This window comes from Azolla caroliniana, unplaced genomic scaffold, assembly GCF_043228905.1.
Source record: "Azolla caroliniana isolate FFs.n. ecotype wild unplaced genomic scaffold, voAzoCaro1.0.p SCAF_20, whole genome shotgun sequence".
Taxonomy (NCBI): Eukaryota; Viridiplantae; Streptophyta; class Polypodiopsida; order Salviniales; family Salviniaceae; genus Azolla; species Azolla caroliniana.
Window position 1 is genome coordinate 1,571,480 of NW_028230455.1, and position 21,594 is coordinate 1,593,073.

At 35.7% G+C, this 21,594-nt stretch overlaps 2 protein-coding genes across 4 annotated transcripts; both read left to right on the plus strand.

Moving 5' to 3' along the window:
* The first annotated feature begins 514 nt into the window (after positions 1–514).
* Positions 515–6,540, plus strand: LOC147850757 (leukocyte immunoglobulin-like receptor family A protein). Its single transcript, XM_087335793.1, has 4 exons — positions 515–640; positions 1,342–1,431; positions 1,510–1,777; positions 6,009–6,540. Exons 1-4 carry the CDS (start codon positions 598–600, stop codon positions 6,325–6,327), a joined length of 720 nt encoding a protein of 239 aa, XP_087191919.1. The 5' UTR covers positions 515–597; the 3' UTR covers positions 6,328–6,540.
* Positions 6,541–10,349: 3,809 nt separating this feature from the next.
* On the plus strand, positions 10,350–16,885 carry SYP32 (syntaxin of plants 32). 3 transcript variants are annotated; one of them, XM_087335782.1, is made up of 7 exons: positions 10,350–10,553; positions 10,584–10,705; positions 14,620–14,861; positions 15,111–15,274; positions 16,139–16,177; positions 16,256–16,447; positions 16,543–16,885. In XM_087335782.1, the coding sequence occupies exons 1-7, from the start codon at positions 10,450–10,452 to the stop codon at positions 16,700–16,702; spliced, it is 1,023 nt and encodes a 340-aa protein (XP_087191908.1). In that variant the 5' UTR covers positions 10,350–10,449; the 3' UTR covers positions 16,703–16,885. The 3 variants fall into 3 exon arrangements, with proteins under 3 accessions (XP_087191908.1, XP_087191907.1, XP_087191909.1); XM_087335781.1 differs by having other exon boundaries at positions 10,350–10,705; XM_087335783.1 differs by having other exon boundaries at positions 10,350–10,705; positions 16,548–16,681.
* The last annotated feature ends 4,709 nt before the right edge of the window (positions 16,886–21,594 follow it).

Below are 21,594 nucleotides of genomic sequence, written 5' to 3' on the forward strand. Positions count from 1 at the left end.
CCTATATAAAGAAGTTGAAAGGCATTCTCGTGTGGAATTTTTGGATGTTAGTGCATGTGGGATTCATTTCCTCGAGTGCATAATATTCAGGTTTTCTAATGGCTTTACAAGATGTTCCTCTCCCGACATAGGCAGATAAAGAAGACTAAGAAGTCGTAACAAGCAGGAATCAACAATGGTTTGGTTTTGGCTTTGTCCAAACCAAATTGGTTAAGTCGTAACCGGTTTGGGAGTTTCCGAACTTGAACCGAACCGGTTGCTAAACCGGATTAGCCAAGCCGAAATTGGTTTGGTTTAGCCCAAATTGGTTTGGTCAAGGAAGCTCAAGCCTAAACTAAACCGAACCGAACCGAACCGAACCTCCAAACTGTTTAACGGTTCGGTTCAGGCTTAAAATAATTGTGTGCTTTAGCCTTTTACCGAGAAAAAAGAGAGATGCAGAAAGAGAGAGAGACAGAGACGATATTTTGAGGGAGAGAGAGTAAAAAGAAGAGGAAGGGCATTTCGGGAAATAACGAAAATCTCTCTCTCTCTCTCTCTCTCTCTCTCGGCCCCGCGAAACGGCTCTGTCGGGAAACGCTCTGCAGGAAACGGAGAATGTATCATCCCTCTCGCGGTGGAGTCAGGGGCGGTCGAGATCGTAAGTTAGAACCCTACGTTTGTTTTGATTCCATTCCCTGTTCGATTCTATTCGTTATCTGTCTCGCTGTATGTGTGTGTTTTGTTGTTCAAACCCTAAATTTCTACGTTGTCGGAATTGTTGCTCGTTTTGATGGTTTCCTTACTCTTCAGACTATCAGTGAATACCTGTTTGTCTTTTCTGAGTCTTCATTTTATTCCAAACAGGAAAACGGAATTGTTGCTCGTTTTGATGGCTTCCTTACTCTTCAGACTATCAGTGAATACCTGTTTGTCTTTTCTGAGTCTTCATTTATTCCAAACAGAAAAACATAAATTTGACAATGAATGGATTTAGATTGCCTAATAATTTATATGTTCTTCAGACCATCAAAGATCACTGTCTGAAAATCATGTGCATAAGCTTTTTTTTTATGTACATCTGTATATGAAGAATAACTTTAGCTTTAGGCTTCTGACTACGCTTGGAGATTGTGTGTGTGGATGAAAAATCTATGTTGATGTGGAAATTTTGGGGGATGGACAGTTTTGTGGAAATTGCGGGGCATGGACAGTTTTTTGTCAATATCTTTATGCTGATGGTTGATTAGATAAAGAAGATACCTTTATTCATACATATTCATTGAATGTTGTTGCCCATATTATTGTTCTATTTAAATATTCACTTCTCCTTCCAGGTCTAATCACCTTTCTGTATTGCAGAGTTCAATTGGGATGATGTTAAAACTGATAAACACAGGGAGAACTATCTTGGTCATAGTGTTAAAGCTCCTGTGGGAAGGTGGCAAAAAGGTACAGGTTAATGTATGCCTTCTCTCTATAATGCATTATGCATGACCTTACCTTATTATTATTTTCCTAAAAAAACAGGGAAGGACCTAACCTGGTATGCTAGGGATAAAAACTCCGCTTTGAATGCGGACGAGGAAACAAAAGCTGAGATTCAGAGAATTAAAGAGGAAGAAGAGCAGGCAATGAGGGAAGTTCTTGGCTTAGCTCCAAAAAGGGGAAAACAGTTTCAAGGAAATAGATTGGACAAGCATGAAACTGCGGAGCTGTTAAAGAGAGGGAAAACTGAGGAAGACCTGTTGCCAGATTATGCACAAGGAGAGCGTATCCAAGGCTTGGGATTTGCCCCGTAAGAATTTAGAATTTAGAATTTTTATCGTCTGCAAACAGAGAGAGAGAGAGAGAGAGAGAGAGAGAGAGAGAGAGAGAGAGAGAGAGAGAGAGAGAGAGAGAGAGAGAGAGAGAGAGAGAGATTATCAACCTTAAAAACATCTTTTGAATTTTCTCAATCTCATTCCATGCATTAAGAGAGATGGTGCCACCCCATACTTCTACTCCATAAAACAATACTTGAGTTACCATGGCATTGAACAACATTAGTTTTACTTCCCATCCACAAGTATCACTTTGGTTGCATTGGTTCTCCAAAAGGTAATATGATTTCCAACCGGCTTGGAGTCTAGAATCAAAGCATGCACTCCATTTATTTGTGGCAGGTACATCAATACCAAGATATTTAAAGCTTCGAACAAATTGTATATGTTCACCTCTATATGTGAGCATAGGGGAGAGGTGTCTTATTAGCTTTTGCAAAATTATCAAAATGATGAATGAGAACAAAGGCCAAAGTTACAAGCCATAATATGATTTGATACCAATATCAGATTAAAGGCCAAAGAAAAGAAAAATAGTAAAAATCCTATAGCTAGAGACTAAGATGAGATTAAAACCTATAGGGGGTTGACAGATTGCCATTGTTGACAGTGCCATTAAGAGGATTTTTTTCTTTTTAAGCAATATTTTATTTGATTGCTTGGTCCCCCAATGGTCAATGGTTCCTAAACTGTAGGAGCTATGGTGATAGGCCTAGTGACTACCATGTGGTTGATCCATTTAATATTGGGCTCCAATGTGTGTGCGGGTGTGTGCAACGTTTTTGATATAATTTCACTTAGGCCCTACATAAAGTCACTTAAAAGTGATAAAATGAGTTGGTTGAGATTTGTTGGATGGTGAAATTTTAGTGAAATTGGGGGTTTGAGCAATGTTTTATCTCTCGCAAGCAATTCTGCAAGCCTGTTCCATGGTTTCATCGATGTGATTTGATCACTTTTTCTTCAAGAAGTGATATTGGGCTAGTTGTGGGTAAAAGTAAGAAAAGCAAAACAATTTTCTGTGAGTGATTGATCAGAGAGAAGATAGAGGTTACTTTACCTAATCACAAAACTCTATAAGTACCACATGTTTTTGGTGGGTTTCTTCCAAGATAGTGAGTGTATCTTAATCATTGAGGAAGAATGAGATGAATGGGACCATATTTAAGATACAACTATTAAATGTATCAAAAACCTAGATTTGCAAAGTACATGCATATCAATTCCATCTCTCAATCCCAAAGTCTTTAAGATTTTGACCGTTTTGTGTAACCATTACAATGCTCTGAGAAGAAAAGAGAAATTACAGTCTTATGAGGCACGAAGCCTAGAGGCCAATTCAAAAAAGGTGTTGGGATCCATATCACTAAAACAAATGCAAGTGAAACCTTGGTTGCACGCAATATTTAGTTACCCCAAGCACCATTGGTTCCCATATTCCATTACTTGTGTAGTGGGCCAATTCCTTGGTTAAAGAGGCAGTAGTATCTCCCTCTTATTTCATAAAAAAAATAGTACACTAGCAAACATAATTTCTTCCTCCCCTTGATAATCTTACATCAACATGTATAGATGATGAAATTCTTTAGTTACATCTTTTCTATTTCTATTTACTTTTTTACTTAGTTACATTTATTTTGATTTGTTATTCTCAAAGATGAGACAACATTTTAAGATGTAATCTCTTGTTTGGTCTCATAGACCATTCTAGCCTCTTAAAAGATGGTACCGCATCTTACTTTCTTGATGACACAATTGGCAGATTCGTGCTTGTAGAGGTTTGCGGACATATCTACCTACCTGAATCTCTAACTGATGTGAAGAGTTTTGTAGCTGGCCTATCACACTGCAGAGCGAATGTGATAGATGTATATCCATCTAAGAGGGGCTGATGATGAACTCATCTTCTGATGTGTGTAAAAAGTGTTCCTTATGTGGGCCACCTTCCAACCAAGAGATGTTCTGGGTTGATCCATGCATGTCCATTATCCAATCATAATATCAGTTTAGATCACTCTATTCTTTTCCACTTTGGTCATGTTCAGATGGGGACAATCCAAGCTATATTGGAACATGGTTACTGATTTATGTTTATGCCATGTGACACAAACTGTTGTTATGTTTCAGCATACCGACAATGACCATCTCCTTGTTCAACATGTTTTGATGACATAAGTGCAAACCTCGAGTACCTTTGTTTAGGGAGGTTCCAATGCGCGTGGATATTGGTAATTAATCGGAATAATGATTCATTGATTATTGGGTCTGCTCCATACTCATACAAATTATATCATGGGGCACTAATGCTTTGCTCTTTATCATGCGAGCAATCAACCATTGAGGATAAAGATCTCTTCAAATCTCTTTAGTTATTTACCTTGTGAAGACTCAGTCCTACGGTTCTATTCCATAGAGAAGAGTCAGTGTCACATGCATATCAAGTAACCACAATTAGTTTGTGGTTCTTGGAAGTTTTTGTGTGCACATTGTCTCTCAAGAGCACCAAAGGCTGCATATCCATGAGAAAGTTGAGCACAGGCAGCTTCCTGTAAGAGAACGAAGGCCCTTTGAATGATACTCCTAGGTATTTGTAGGATTGTTGTGTGTGCACCATCTTTTCCTCTCCCAAGAAGAATTCTGGCCCTGATCTCATTACCCATTCCTGAATGGTCTTAAACACCATTAATTTTATCAAGGTTTACCGACAGTTTTAAAGCGTCTACATGTTCTTTGTAATCCTCTCAGAGAGTCAGAGATCAGCACAACTTTATCAACATGTATTAATATCTGTATGACTATACCTGTTAAGCTCCTGAACGATCAAATCTCTCTATGCAATGCAATACCTCATCTATATAAAAACCGAAGAGACTCGGAGATAGTGGACAGCCTCTGAAAACCCATTGGAAGATCACACTTTTCATAACATGGATTCATATACTGCACACATCCCAATTGCATATATAGGTGATGCCAGAGGCTTCTAGCCACTGCATGGGCCTAGCAAGTGGTATGTGGACAAATTCAAAGCTATGTAGACAATGAATGTGTTTCTCACATTTATGCACTTGGAAGATGGAGTTGTGTTGTTGAGTATGCTTGGTTGTATAGGCTTCTAGCCACTGCATTGGCCAAGCAAGTGGTATGTGGACAAATTTAAAGCTATGTAACCAATGAATGTGTTTTTCACATTTATGCCCTTGGAAGATGGAGTTGTGTTGTTGAGTATGCCTTGGTTGTATAGGCTTCATTCAGGTAGATATCAATGGTAAAATGATTACTCTTGAACACAGAATAAAGACTCATGTGTTAGGTGTAAAGGTTAGCAAGGAATTTATTGCTGTTGTTTCTAATGTAATGAAACATCACTTTTCAGTGTACTCCATCTTTGCAAAGGATATTACTGTATATAAAGTTGAATCTAATTTAAATGCATTACACAAAGAAATGGCAACTTTCTTGAATGCATTCAAAAACTGCATTTTGGATTCTCTGCTGGGAGATTTACATCCTGAAAGGCCCACGAATCATATAATTGATTAATTAATTTATGTATTTTATCAAACAGATTACTTTGCCTCTCATTAAACATTTTTCATGCACTTTTACTCTCGTCCTACAATCTAGAGATAAATGTGAGCCCTGATGGTTTGTGAAGCAGATTTTTGTCCCGACCTAATCACGCAATCAATGAGATATGTCAGCACCTAATGGCAGGATATTAGGTGTACATAGGCTCCAACTAACTCCCCAAAATGAGGGGAGTTAATTGGTCGAGGTCCCTACCTAACCAGATAACCAAGAAGCTATGCTAAGACCTATATATTTGGCTTGCTAGATTTGCACATCTTCAGCAAATACTGCTTGATATCAGAGGCAAATTCCTCATGTTGGAGACATCTCAATGTTGGACCCACCATTGATGGATATCTTTTGAAGACACCAAATTTAGAAGTACAAACTTTACTAGTTTCTAAGTAGCCTTTAGATAGTTAACTCTCTTTTCAGATTTTTCAGAGATGAGGCAAATTTTCAGTTGTAGCCTCATGGTGGGTGACACCATTTTTATCTTTTAGAGACATTTATACATCATTTTTTTCTCTTTCTTTCTAAAGTATATACAACTGAACATGGATCATAGGTACCAAATTTCAGAAAATTGTAATGACGATTCTAGCATACTAACGCAGTTTTAATTTTTGATAGGGCACCCCGACATTACTCCAATAAAGCTGCACCTTTGCCTCAATCAAATTCAGCTGAGATGACACAAAAACAAGTTGTTAAGCACAGCATGGACGATCGCCCGAAAGAAGAGGAGCCTCAGAAGGAGGATGATCATGTAGATACCAAAATGAGGAGAAAGTTAGAGAAGAAGGAAGCAAAGGAGAAAAGGAAGGAGGAGAAGAGGGAAGCAAAGAAGGAAAAGAGGAAGCATAGTTCTACCACTTCTGATGTTGATAAAAGGCATCGTGATGGGAAACGTAGTCGGAGAAAACATGATAATAGTGAGAGCTCAGGCTAATGTTCGCTTTCATCAATGGAAGTCTCAGAAGATCTACTCCACATCCTTCAGTGAAAAGATCTACTCTATTGATTTTGCACCTTTGTGCACTTAATGTAACTTTGCCCATATACAACAGTGGATACCAACTTATTGGTTGTATGAATGTTATACCTTGTAAGCGAGTTATTACTTGGAAATGTTCCTTTACTAATTGGAGCTCCGTCGTCATTTATATAATGGTATGAATTTGAGAAAAGTCATGGAGGACTAAACGTACAATTCTTTTCTCTTGATATCAGTTTATTATTCCTCTGGTTTTGCATTTGGAGTGAACGATCGAGGAAAAACTAAGTTAATACTCGGGAGAAAAGAGCTATCATTTTCCAGTGTTAGTCCTATAATGGATTAATCCATATAATAATGGAACATGTTTATCCTATCAACGAAATCATGAAGCTACCATATTATCAACTGATTGCTCCACAACGTTCCATAGAAATTGGATATTTCAGTTCATTTTGTGGAGTTGCTAGGATCGACATAAGGGTGTGAGCAAGGTTTTGAAGTATATACCATGGTATAGATGTGAATTGTATGGTATGTCTAGAAAGTGCTTGGGTGACATTTTGTGGAAGGACTTCAAGGATAAGCAAGAATATCATACTATTCATGATGATTTTGTGAAAATAATATTTCATAAAATTCTCTCATATATAGTGGCATCCTGTACTTATTTATTCTTTTGTAGTTGTGCAACTCCAATATATTCCTCGATAATTGTGTATTTTATGAGAAAGTCCTAATAGTTGTTGGGATATTTCTTGCATTGCATGTGCCATTTATGTGAATGAAAAACCAAAACCAAAAACATCGTCCAATTGGTTGTTAGATTATCAAATGTGGTGTCATGAGCTTGTATAAAGAGGCCCCTCATTGTAATACTTAGAAGAGAATTGGGCCAAGCGTTGCAAAAGACTTGATGGACTATCTCCCTTCAACTCCCTAGGTGAAATATAGCAAATGAAAATCAAGATCCATGAATTGACCCCATCACCTTGCATCCCATAGGAACTTTGAAATCACCTCACAGGTGATGAATGCATATGGGGTTCACAAATTGCCCATACAACCAAATCCAAAGAATAGTGGCAGTGGAATGATTTATCATATTAATTAAATAATTTAACATTTAAGCCCATGCTCACTATAGAATCACATCATTCCAAACTTTGTGTTTCTTAATATCTTATTATGTTTTCAATATATCAACATACAATGTCCAAACCTTTCCATCCTAATTGGGAGTCCTTAAATAGCTTATAGTTATAGCAACTTTTAACTATAGCAATACGAATATGAAAGTGGCTAATAATTTATTTTCACAATATCTTTATTAAAAAGGTTATTACATCTTTATCTTTTTTAAGCCCAAAGTGCACTTCTATATGGCATTGCTACTACAATTTATTTGCATTTTTCTAGTGTTTTATTTTATTTTCGCTTTCTTCCACACCTAGTTCCCAATAAGCTTTATGTGTTTTGGTGTATTGACAAGGTTTCAAGTGTGGATACAAACAAGGTTGTCATGTTTTATTCACTAAATATGGTTCCAAAATGAAACCAACATCTTGTTCGTGTTTCTGGCCACACTACTTAGGTGTGCAAATGGGTATTAGATGGCCAAATGTCATTATTTTTAAGAAAATGTGAAAACAATCATAGTCATATCATATATGTATCTACATATCTTTTAAAAATTGAGAAAGGGGGAAAAAACGAGCAAATTTCTATTAGAGAGTAGAATAGAATTTTCAAGAACTCATATTCAATTTCTTTGCCTTCTCCATCAATGCCTCTAAGTACATCACCAACATTTTTGGTCATCACCACCTTCATTAGCAACGTGTTCTCAGTTCTTTGTGGTCTTTTTGTCTTATTGGTTGGGTTTTAAGTTTTAAGAGGAACATTTTACTTTTCTCTTTACATAATACTCTAATCTATTTAGAGTAGAAACATTGATGTACAAATTTTACTAATTGATAGTGAATTGTTTCTAGACTTTGTCTTGTGGTTTTTTTCCCCTCCTTGACGGTTCTCTATATTAAAATTTTGTGGTGTATCATGCATAATTTTCTCGTGTATTTAAGTTGTTTTTCTTGAATAACTTGCATAAGATAATTTTCGTTTCCTAATAAGTTGTAAAGTGCTATCTTGAATCCTAACAAGTTGTATTAAAGCCTCGTTCTAACACTTTCTTTTGGAGGCGATTTTTTTGGTGATAGTTTTACTTGAACGACACAAACTACCACAAATGGAAAGGTAATATGAAAGATTTACTTTTCGTTAAAAATCTATGCTTACCTTTTTTTGGAATGACAAAACCTGAGAATAAAACTACCGAGGTGAGGTTTTCCGAGAACCAACAAGTATGTGGTTTTATCCGATGATGGGTAGGATATAATGTTTAAACCATATTGTGAATGAAACTCATACCAAAGCTTTATGGAACAAACTTGAAATTTTATATACATCTAAGATGGGTATTAATAAGTTGTTTTTGCTTACAAAAGCAATGCATTTAATTTATAATGAAGGTAATTTTGTCTCTTATCACTTAAATGAATTACAAGTTTCTTTGAAATGGAGGATCAAACTCCAAAAGAGCAAGAAGGTAGAAGGCAAGCATATGCATCTAGGAAATGAATTCAAAATGCATAGCAAGTGATGACCCATGAGACTATAGATACCTCAAATTTGAAAATCATGTGTTGGATTTGCAAAGGATATTCATGAGATAATGGGTTAGGATTAATTGATGTAGCATTTTAGCACAAGGTATTGATGGGATCATGATGCAAAGCACATACCAAAGATAGATAGTTACTTTATAAAATCAATATAGCCTCAATCTAAAGGGAATATTGAATGTGCAAAGATAGCATTTATTTACCATGAGAGGTTAGATAATTATATATGTAAATATGATGATTATAATCGATACCTATGGATAGAGATTAATTGGTTTGGGCAAAGAGAATCTCTACATAGCTGGATGCTACATTCTTCATAAGGAGTTAAAGAACTATAATAGATTTGGGTTGGACGGTGATGAGCCTTTCATAGACTTACATAAAAACATACCTATTTCTAAGAAGCTCGATAAAGTGTTGATTATGGGAAACTTTAATGCTAGAGTTGGAAAATACCAACATATGGAGATACCTGAAGAAAGTATAGTGGATCCTTGTGTATTGCGTGACTCAAAGGATTGTATTGTGATGAATTATGGAAGACTTCTTATACATATGCTTTGACTACACAAACTTGATTGTCTTAAATGGTAATTTTTTTCCTTCGACAAATGTACTCACATGTTTACTAGCCTTGGGAGGACCAAGTGTAGTAGATTATGAATTTATGGAAGCATGTGATTTATCTATAGTGTATGCATTTAAGATTGGTCCTCTATCCCCTCACTCGGACCATAAGCCCTTGTACTTGGGTTGGCCTTACACTCTCTCACAATCCATCAACAAATGTAATAAAGTGAAAAATGATAGATACACTAATACAACATTCGAACCTTGTCACGACATAATAGGAATCGACGACGGTTTAGTTTCAAGCTAACCAGTTTGGGAGTTTCTAAACTTGAACCAAACTAGTTCCTAAACTAGTTAAGCCTAAATTGAAGCTAACCAGTTTGGGAGTTTCTAAACTTGAACCAAACTAGTTCCTAAACTAGTTAAGGCTTAATCAATTTAGGCTTAACTAGTTTAGGAATTGGTTCGGTTTAAGTTTAGAAACTCCCAAACCGTTTAAGCTGAAACGGAACCGTTGCCGATTCCTGGGACTCCGATGTATGCAAAAGAAGTTTGAGAAGCATTTGCCGGAACTCTTTTCTTCAAGTAAAATGATGTTTAAAGAAAATCTTTGAAACATTTGAAAGATCTCTCAATCATTTGAGGTATGTATGTATGTATGTATGTAATGGGAGTCACATACAAATTATGTGTCTACTTCTTCATGTCATTCTTCTTCTTCCAAACCAAACCAGAAGAAAGAAGAACTGAAGAACAAGCACTACTTTCTTCTTCTTCTTCTTCTTCTCTGTAGTCTTTGATTCCTCTGTGTGCTTTTATGGCTATGGGATCTTCTTCCTACAGAGACAGAACCGCAGAATTCGACGCTGTGGTCGACAGATTCAAGATAAATCTTCAAGGACAAGCCTCCTCCTCCTCCTCCTCCTCCTCCTCATCATCATCATCATCAACAACACCATCTTCTTCTTCTTCTTCAACTTCTTCTTCAAACCGTTTTGATTTCAACAGAGAAGCTTCTCGGATCGGCCTCTCAATACAAGATGCAGAGAAGAAGCTTTCTCGCCTCTCTAAGTGTATGTATATGCATCTCTCCTTTTCATGGTGCTTTCTTTTCTTCATCCTTATATTTTGCTTCCCCATACTCAAATTATGTTTTTTTTCCCCTTTCCATTCTTCTTCTTGTCTTTTATGTCGATCAATTTCACGGACATGGCCTTGTTCTATTTATGTTAATAATGTTCAATTATTCTAGGGTTTCGGCTCTTCAATTCCTTGGTTAAATGTTACTCATGCCCAGTAATTCTCCATGAAATTTCAACCATGGTTCTTAAGTTTTTCCGTAATCTTGTTTCAATGAATGCTTTTTCTCCAAAAACGATTATCGATGGAATGATCTGAGTATATTAGAGATTTGGAGTTAGATCCACAACTTAAAGGAATGCTTGATCCATCGAAACGGAGAAGTTTAATCATCTCTAGACAATGGATTCTAATCCTTTAATTTGTGCATGGGTTTCGGGGCACATTATGAAATATAAAAGAAATGTTTGATCCATCAAAATTCCTGGAAAAATAGAAACAATAGATTCTTCAATCACATTGCTTCACCTTCACATCCAGTCTCTGCCATATACATGTCTTTTGCCGAGGACAATGAGACACTTAATTGGTTCTTGCTACTGTAGGAATATATCATGGATCCCAGAGAGAATGTCCATTCTGAATCTCAATTTCTGCTCAGCTTGGTACCTTGACTAAATCAGACGTCAAATCCAACCATATCCTTAAGTATCTTGGAACATGCATCCCAGGTTGCCAATGATTCGTTAACTTGACCTCCATCAGTGTTGACATCGACTTACAAAAATCCATCCTGACTTGGTTTGAGCAACAAACTTATCCTTGTATAAGTGCAATAGACCTAGATCCAGCGTCATGAATCTGAAACTTAGCTTTATCAGACCAAGGTCCGATTCTGTGTTGCAAGTTACGGCCATGTCATCGCCACTGAGGATTAGTTGAGGGCAACATCCCCTGAATATCTTTTGATTTTTCTTTCTGTGAGGAATCCCTCCAACCAATCATACGAGGCGCTTGGTGCGTGCATCAGCCTGTACAAAACACCTTGTAATATCAAAGATGTGTCTTCTTCAATTGGGTGCTTGGCAACAACCATATGAGATGAAGTTGCACATCAGGTGAATTATGTTGACATAATGATTTCCTCAATTGCCCTCTGCCCTTGAGGATGATGTAGGTCGTACACCACCCCACCTTGGGGCTCGACCCTTCATCTGATTGTGCTAACCCTCCTCCCCTTGCCTTAATAATGATTGCCCACCCACAAAGAGTCACAACCTACCTTGCACTCCCCACCTTCATTCTGCCCTTAAAAAAGACATCACACAGCAAGAGCCATGGTCAAAAACATCCTTACGAAGCATCTCCTATTCAACCGTTCTTGCACCCACCCCACAATACACCAATGTTTGGTTATAACCCACATTATCCACTACTGACCATCCACTGCTCACCTCTGCACAAGTCACCACCAGTCAAGCCTGCCGCACCCATGAAGAGTCCTGACCTACCTCACACTTCCTGCCTCCATTCGGCCTTTTCAAAAGCCCTTGCACAGAGAGAGACAAAAGCCTCGACGATAACATCCTTAAGAAGACTCTTCCATTCGACCCACCTCATGCTACATCAACTACTGGCCCCGACGAATACCATTGACAACCTTGCCTTTATGACCCTCCAAGAACGATTTGATGTTGCCCACTTATATAACGAGCTCATCGAACATTTCCAGCTCACCCACACCCTTCAAGACTCCATGGTTTACATTGAACACAGAGAATAGCCAATTGATTTGAGTCCCAAATCAAATATCAGACCTTTGCTTTAAAAATTCAACTGCAGACCTAAGTCAGTCACCTCAAGAGTTTTTCCAGACAATCAACATCATGCAAGCTATTCCTTTAGACAACTGGGGGGATGTTAAGTACCTGCTGCACACTTGGCATGACAACTTCACTTAATAGTCCTTAAACTTGATACCAGTTGAAAGCTGTATGATTTCAACAAATTAATCTATATGTTTAAACAAAACATAAATGACTAAACAACATGATTAAATCAAACCACATAATTTCATACAACTAAGTTCAAGTTCTTAAGATGGGATGCTTAAGTCGTGGGCACTTTGACTAGAAAAATTAAGCTTGGGGGAATAGAGGAGACAGATTAAGGGAAATGAAATGTAAAAAAGGTAAAAAGTGGCTTATATAGTCTTTACATTGCCCTTAGGCCTTTTCACACCTCTTCTCTCTTTGGTTTTCCTATCTCTTCTCCCCTTTCCTCTCACCACTTGACGGCCAATGTCTTGCCTCTGCCATTTGTGTGGAAATGAAGTGTACAGAGGGCACTTGAGATTAAGCATTCCTGGTTAAGGAGTTGGACTCCTTTGTATAAAGTTGATTGTAATGTAATCAAAATCTATGTGGTTTGTCTTATATGTATTTATAGATATTTTTGCTTCATTTAAACATGTTAATTAAGTCATTTAAGTAAGTTACATTCATCTGGAGGTCATGAGCAGCCAATGAATAATGCTGAAAATCAGGCTGAAAATCATGGTCAACAGCCTAGTGTTGAAGATTCTGTTCCCTCTTAATGTAGACCCCGTGCCTGATAATCTAGGTCATTGAGTAAGGTCTACTAGATTAAGGGAGATTTTTTAGAGATGTGATCCATCTTTCAGTCCATAATGTTAATTGATGAATGTTACAAGGCTGGATCATGTGAGCAAAAGAGTAAGTGGGAGTGTGCGATGCAAGAAGAAATAAAAGCTTGGCATTCAAATGATACCATGAACCTGGTTGAGTTGCCTGAGTGTATGAATGTTATTCCTAATAGGTGAGTGTATAAAATCAAGATTGTGGATGGAAAACCCAAGTACAAAGCAAGCATGGTTGCAAAAGGCTATATGCAAGTAAGATGGGTTGACATTCAAGAGGTATTCTTCCTGTAGCCAAAATAATCACCTTGCAAACTTTGTTTGCTCTCCATGTAGTTCGTGGCTTGTGCGTTACCAGATAGATGTAAAGACTGCTTTCTTGGATGGGTTCACAATTCCTGGTAAGGAACATTTAGTGTGCAAATTCAAGAGGAGTCTATATGAGCTGAAACAAGCTCCTGGACAGTGGTACAATTTTTTTGATGCTTTTTTGTTATCACATGGATTAAAAAGGAGCCATGCAGATCATTATTTGTACACAAAAAGGGATGTAGATTGCAGCCCCATCATTTTGGTCCTATATGTAGACAATATTTCTTACTGGGCATTGAAAAGGAAAGTACACTTAGTGCACTTAAAGAGCTGCTGAAATCAGCTTTCTATGGAAGGTTTAGGCCAGCTGAACATATCTTGGTATCAGGATATCAGCATGTAGATCCAAATACAACTCAGTCGTTTGACGTGTTCAACAACCCTTATTTTTGTGACTAAGGTTGAATTAATACCTGAGGTTGCTAACTCTTAACACCTATTAACTTCTCAATCACACTCTATGTTGATTTCACAGTAAAGGGTCTATTGAACCAACGGTTCTTCATTTATATAAGATCTCTTCGGTGGTGAAATTTCAGGTAAATTGGTGGTTCTGTGCAAGGTCTGATGGAAGTGGAGGCAATTATGATTAAACCATTTGATTGAGAAGAATTAATAGAAGATATTCAAAGCCCACAAAAACTGCAAAAGGGGATAGGAGCCTGGGATGGCATATTTTCTGCGTGGATTCCAAAATGAATTCATTGTTAACTATGCTATCTTGAATCTATTGAGATTTTATGTGCGTGTGTATATATATGAATCTATTGAGTTAAATTGCCAAATTCTCTATCGCAGTTATTTGAGGTGTAGTATGGTTAAGTAGAGCAAATTATTATAGAATATGCTTGACAATTGTACAGTAATTGACAACAGTGACCAAACGTTCTTCGATGTTCGATGACCCTACTAGAGAGATCCAAGAACTTACAGTTGTGATGTCACAAGATCTTACATGGCTCAACTCTTCAATTCAACAATTGGAATCTAATGATATTCTCCGAACCGATATGAGCTCACAAAATTTTGAGCACTGCAAGACAATCGTGGAAAACCTGAAAGGAAGGCTCATGCAAATCACCAGTGGTTTCAAGGAGGCTTTAACTACGAGAACTGAGGTTATTATCTTTAGAGTTTAAAGCCAGTTTGATGTAATAAACCATCTTTCCGTATGCTCCTCTTTATTTAGTTCTTGAAAGTTGTTTTGTTTTCAAATTTAAGTCTGCAAAAAATTCTTTCTTTATACTTTGTGTAGGGAGATGGCCAAATACCACCTCTATTATTATCATCCACGTGGTATCATTTTCATTTCTTTATTTATATGCTGGGTAGGAAATGTTATCATTTGTGTCTGTCTTTTTATTCAGCACCTGAAGGTTCACGAGAATAGGCGACAACTCTTTACAGCAGCTCCTGCTAGTGAGAAAAGCGGAGCAAATGCATTAAATTCCTCGATTGGTAATGAGACGTCCTCAAACCATACACCCCCTCCTTGGGCAAAGAGCTCATCATCTCAAACACCTATTTCTAGGTACATTTCTGGTGTAATTTTGAAAAATAATGCAACTACTTAAAGAGTGAAGAAAAGAAATGAATAATGAGAAAGAATATTGCCAACATAAAATGAAGAAAAGAAAACAATGATTATGTAACATTGTGGTGAGAAAGAATGCCTATTAATTTGAGCGAAGACAAAAATGCAATAATCTCTCTAGCATTGCATTGAGAAAGAGTTGAATGCTACATGAAGTGAAGAAAAGAATACAATAATTATCTAGCATTGTAGTGAGAAAGTGTTTAAGTTCATTATCTCTTGATTGATAGGAGAAGTGAAAGTGAAAATATGCATAACCCATCAGTTTTCTTTAAAATAGCTTCTTGTGTCTTTCTTGTTGTTACTGAGTCATTAATGAGTATTAATAGGTTTTACTGAAAGGACACTCAGGCAGAATACAGTTTTTATTTAGGGAAAAACATGATTGTACCTTTCTTTGCAAATTTACACATATCTCCGGGATACCCCTGGGTTTTTAAATAACCAAAATAAACAGCAAATTTTCGGATTTATTTAATGATTTATTCTTCTGTGGTTAGTTTGTCTATAAGTAAGAAATGTTTTACAGGGAATTCACAACTCAACTTTGCAATTAATAAGTTATCCAGCAACTACTCATAGTTAGTCATCATTAATTAGAGTAAAAGCTTATTAATTGCACTAATTAATCTGAATTGTGTGCTAATAATTAAGCTTTAAAGCTTAACCAACTTCATGGGGGTATTTTTTAGGTTTTTAAAACATATAATGACATTTTTGGTCATTCAAAAAATATCAATGGTCTTTTTATTACTTGCAATGGTCACTCTAGTGAGTTCAATTCTATTTTGATTGCCTTAGGAATGCAGTTTCTGATACTTCAACAAGTACTCAACTCAGGTAAGAGTGACACAACCTTGACATGTGCTTACAAGTTTCATGTTTGATTTGAAGAGCATTTTGATTAAATGAATGAAGGCGGCGAACCGGAGGTGTTGCTTCATTTTCTCCCATGCAAACACAGATGCAAATGCAACAAGAAGCCATCCCTTTGCTTGACCATAATAGATCGAGTGCTCTACATGCCGTAGAATCAACCATTGCTGAACTAAGTGGCATGTTTACACAAGTTGCTACCTTGGTTTCACAACAGGGTGAATTAGCAATAAGGTGAAAAACTCTCAGAATCAATCATCAGCCTCTATGACATTTGTAAGTTCAATGCCAAAATAAAATGCTTTATGCACTTTTCTGCCTTGTTTCAGAATAGATGACAACATGGAGGATACACTGGGTAACGTGAAAGGAGCACAAGGAAATCTATTGAAGTATTTACATAGAATAACATCCAATAGATGGCTTATAGTCAAAATTTTTATTGTTTTGATTGTTTTTCTCATGGTTTTTATTTTATTCCTTGCATGAATGTGCTAAACCAAATTGAGCTAAAGATTATTCGGTATCTAAAATCAAGATAACCCTTATTTACAAATGGTGCATTGACCATTGGAAGGTTGATACCATAACATCATGTATGTAGTGCTGTTTATAATTATCTTGAAAGTTGGGTTAATAGTAATAAAAACCATATTGTTGATTCTTTTATTATTTTAGAAAGAGTGTCGATTGTGGAAGTCACTTTTGGCCAATTTTGGCTACCCAAAAACTTAAGGTTTAGAGTCAAGTGTTTGGATGTTAATAAAAGAGTATGGCATATTTCTGTAGTAAGAAAGGAGATACAAGTGGGTGTAGTGGAGGTAACTAATGCATATTATAATATAAACTGTGTTTTTTAAGCAATTGCAAGCTTCACGTCTATAGGGAAATTTGCAATGTAATAATATAGAATCGAAAAAGGATGATGACAAGCATGGCCTAAATTTGATGGGTTAGTATCAAAGTTTTTATATGGGTATTTTTTAAAGATGTATGTCATATGACATAAGATTGCAAAAACTCACATGTCATTTGACATATAAATTTAAAAAATGAAAAGCTCCATATAATGCTACATTTCATTACTATAATTAGAGTATGAACCATACGTACCATACATGCATTTGCATTTGAGAATGTTTCAATCATTCGAGTATGGTAAACACCCTCGAAGTATGGTCAATACCATACTTTTGTATTCATTATTTACACCTAGCATAACATTCGTTTTTTTACGTTGGAAAACAAATGCAAATGTTATTCAAACATTCTTGTGTTTTTTTTCCCTTTATTTATTTATTTTTTGTTTTTTAGGTTTATTTACCTCATAATAAATAGTTAATCCAAAATAATGGTATTTACCATTCTTCAAGGGTGTTTACCATACTTGAAGGATTGAAACATTCCCGAATGCGAATGGAAGTATGGTTCATACTATGATTTATTATAAGGTAAAGTCTTTTTAAGGTAAGAAAATTAAGGTAAAAAGCATTCATATGGAAAAGAATGTTTTCCATTCGTATGAAAAAGAATGTTTGCCAATGCATTCGTGTACATTATGTAGTATGTACTACGACTATAATTACCTCACAAAGATAATGAAATACATGAAATAAATATCGTGTTAATGTTTTTACTAATAAGTATGAAGAAAAAGGTTAGTAAAAGATTTAATTTTAACTTAAAACTAAAAATGTTAAAATCAAACCTAGAGTCTACACTTTGTTTAAAAATTCAACTAATATTATTAGCAAAGAATAAAGATTTGAGAATATATATAATTATGATTCATTACATGATGGTAACATAGAATGAACCATAAGTACCATACATGCATTCGCATTCGAGAATGATTCAATCAAACGTGTATGGTACATCATCTCAAAGTTGGATTGGATTTATAAGTTGGAAAAAAAAATAAAGATTGGAATTTCAAAAAATGACTATGGTCTATATTATATATTGATTGAATCAAATGTCAACACAATTGAAAGTTCAAAACTTAGGAATTACTTAAGTACTAAACATTAGAAAACATGAACATACAAATCAAATAGTTCAAAGACATAATTTTATTGATGATGAGCTCATCTTGCAATTATCAATGTTCTCATCTTGCAACTAGTGAAGTTATCAATTTCTTCACTTTAGAACTTTACAAAAAAATGACTATGAACTATAGAGATTGAATCAAAATATGTCATTATAAATTATAATCAAACATTCAAAACCTCGTAAAACGTATATTCAAGAATATGAAGAAAACATGACACTAACATAAAATTTTGTTATGACATAACACTAACTAATTAGAGAGAGATGAGAAAATTAGGGATCGAACCCAAGACATAACCAATAGTAAGCATAACAACTTACCACTAGGGGGAGCTGAGTTCTAATAGCAAAGAAAGAAAAAAAAGGAAAACGACAATAACATAAAAACTGGCTATGACATGACACTAATGAGAGAGAGATGAGAAAATTGGGTTAAAAAACACCACTAGGGTGAGCTAAATCTTCCAACAATAAAGAAAGAAAAAAACGAATATGACACATAACATAAAATTTTGCTATGACATGACACTAATGTGAGAGAGAGAGAGAGAGAGATGAGGAAATTGGGAATCGAAGCCAAGACATAGGCAATAGTCACATAACAACTTACCATTAGGGTGGGCTAATTTCCAATAATAAAAAAAGGAAAAAAGCGAAAAACAAAGGAAACTAACATAATAACAACTTACCATTAGGGTGAGCTAATTTCCAATAATAAATAAAGGAAAAACGCGAAAAACAAAGGAAACTAATATAATAACAACTTACCATTAGGGTGAACTAATTTCCAATAATAAATAAAGGAAAAACGCGAAAAACAAAGGAAACTAACATAATAACAACTTACCATTAGGGTGAGCTAATTTCCAATAATAAATAAAGGAAAAAAGCGAAAAACAAAGGAAACTAACATAAAATTTTGCTACAACATGACAATAACGAGAGAGAGATGAGAAAATTAGGAATCAAACCCAAGACATAAACAACAATAGCATAACACTAGAGTGAATTACTCTCTAATAAAAAAAAAGATAAAAAGGAGGATACATTTTTCCCTTTTCAAATGTGTGTGTTTCCAAACGTTTTCAAATGTATGTTTGCACGAACATGTTTATTGCTTTCTATGGATGGTAATATTATTTTAAGTGTGTTATAAAAAACATATAATATAAATATATTATTAACACACTTCATAGTACATACATATATTTATATGACAATATATGATGTATATGACATAGAAAATAGAATTTTAGCATTTCATTTTATATGTATAATTTGTAGGTGCCTTTCACATGAAAATAGAAATTTAAACTTTATATGTCACTTGATATACATTTTTATTAGGTGTATGTTTTTGACGGGCATGACACTTGTCAAATTTTTTGCCCACAAGCATCTCAACATGTCATATTGTTATTATATCTAGAATGGATCTTGTTTCCATAACATAACACATCCCAATGAAAAATGTAGAACATGTATTGTGTATGCTCCAAACAAAATTACATGCAGGCTTTCATGTTTAATCAACTAATGCTTTTCACTCTTTATCTACAATTACAAGCTTGTTAAATGTTACTATCTTCACTTTTAAAGAAACAAATTACATGTCTTTTGAAATATAATGAGAAGTTGATTAATTATGAGAATCATACTTCTATAGGAGGATCCAACATGTGAATGGTGAGTAGGAGCTTATGAGGAATGGAAATTTTATTCAGCACACCAAAGTCCCATGTTTCTTGTAGACCAAGAGTTATAGTTTTACTATGGAAAACTACATATAGTGCTACTATTGAACATTGGGTCAGACTCTCAACTCTTCAGTGACCTTGCATTTTGTGAAAATTTTAGAGGAAAACGTCAATCAACTTCCCAGAGTTGTCAAAGCATGTCATTTGCGATTGAAATACTGAAACCTTAAATGAGCGCATTGCAAGGTTATTTGTCAAATATATGGCATAAAACAACTAGTGGAATTTGGTTTTACATACACCTATATATATATATATATATATATATGGGAGAGGAAGGTTCTTTGAGATGTTCTAGTGGATTGTTTTGTTACTCCCCTCTAGAGGAACACATTGTCGGTTACTACTCCCGAGTAGCCGAATCAAGGTATTTTGCTATGAAGGAGAGGTAGGTTTCGGGATGTCCCACCGACACTGTACTTAGTCATATTTGGGACGTGAGCTAACTCTACGCAAATGTTACCTAGTTATCTCACACTAGAAATAGTCCCCTCAATTGTCCGCTCCGAACGACACTCGTCAATACAGACCGATTGCTTCGAGGCCCGAAAGGGATGCAAGGTATGGGTTTCTACCAAATCGGCTACCAGCAAGGCGTGCACAAGGTTTCATAGTAACATTAATACACTTAGAGACTTTAGATGTCAAAACACAGGGTTTCCCCACAAACACAGAATTATATTAATGATACAGAACTATTACAAGGAGAAACCGATCGACTATCGGTTATGAATCTCGACTCTCTGAGAATATGCGTACCTCTTTGTCTCTCTCTCTCGTCTATCAATACCCCCTTATATAAGACTCCATGCTTCCTATTTATGGGAAGCATGATCGGTTACAAAATGTTTACAAATCATTAATTGATTAGGCGTTATCGTACTGCCCTTCTTGGTTCTCGGTTAGCTCCACTTGTTTGTCTTTTTCTTGATTTGGTTCCGACTTGTGCTTGACCTTCTGTCCCTTTTCACAACTTTGGTCGTCCTACCCGGCCAACATGTTTCCCCTTTGCATTATTGTAACTTAAAACACCAATGTACAACTTGTATGTAAGGCGCTTAAAGACAAGTTTGTATTTAGGATATTGAACACATATATCTTGTTTTTTCTACATACTAGATTGGTTGCTTTTGTGTTTGATGCATTTAGAAAGATAATGTATAATGTGAAGTTGTATACTAAAAGGGATATACAAATTCATGATAAGTAGTTCCCTTATAATTCTCAATTCATTAGATAACGGAATGTCTTTCAAATACCACATATAGGTGGGTTTTGTAGGGTCACTGTACATTGGTGATATCTAACTTCTACTAAGATTGATTGAGGAACAACCAATAATAACATATTGAGAAGAAATGCAAGTTTTGTGAATTGTGCAAATGAAGAACATTCAATGGTTAGTGGAGGCCAAAATGACACTTCACATTGGGCACCATCTAGCTTCTAAAGGTCGTGCTAGTTTGTAAACGATTACTTGCGGAAGCGTTAGAAAACAGAGAAAGTAGGGAATACACAGAGTACACGGGAGAGACAGAGAGAGCAGAACGTAAAAGCTATATTCAAAAC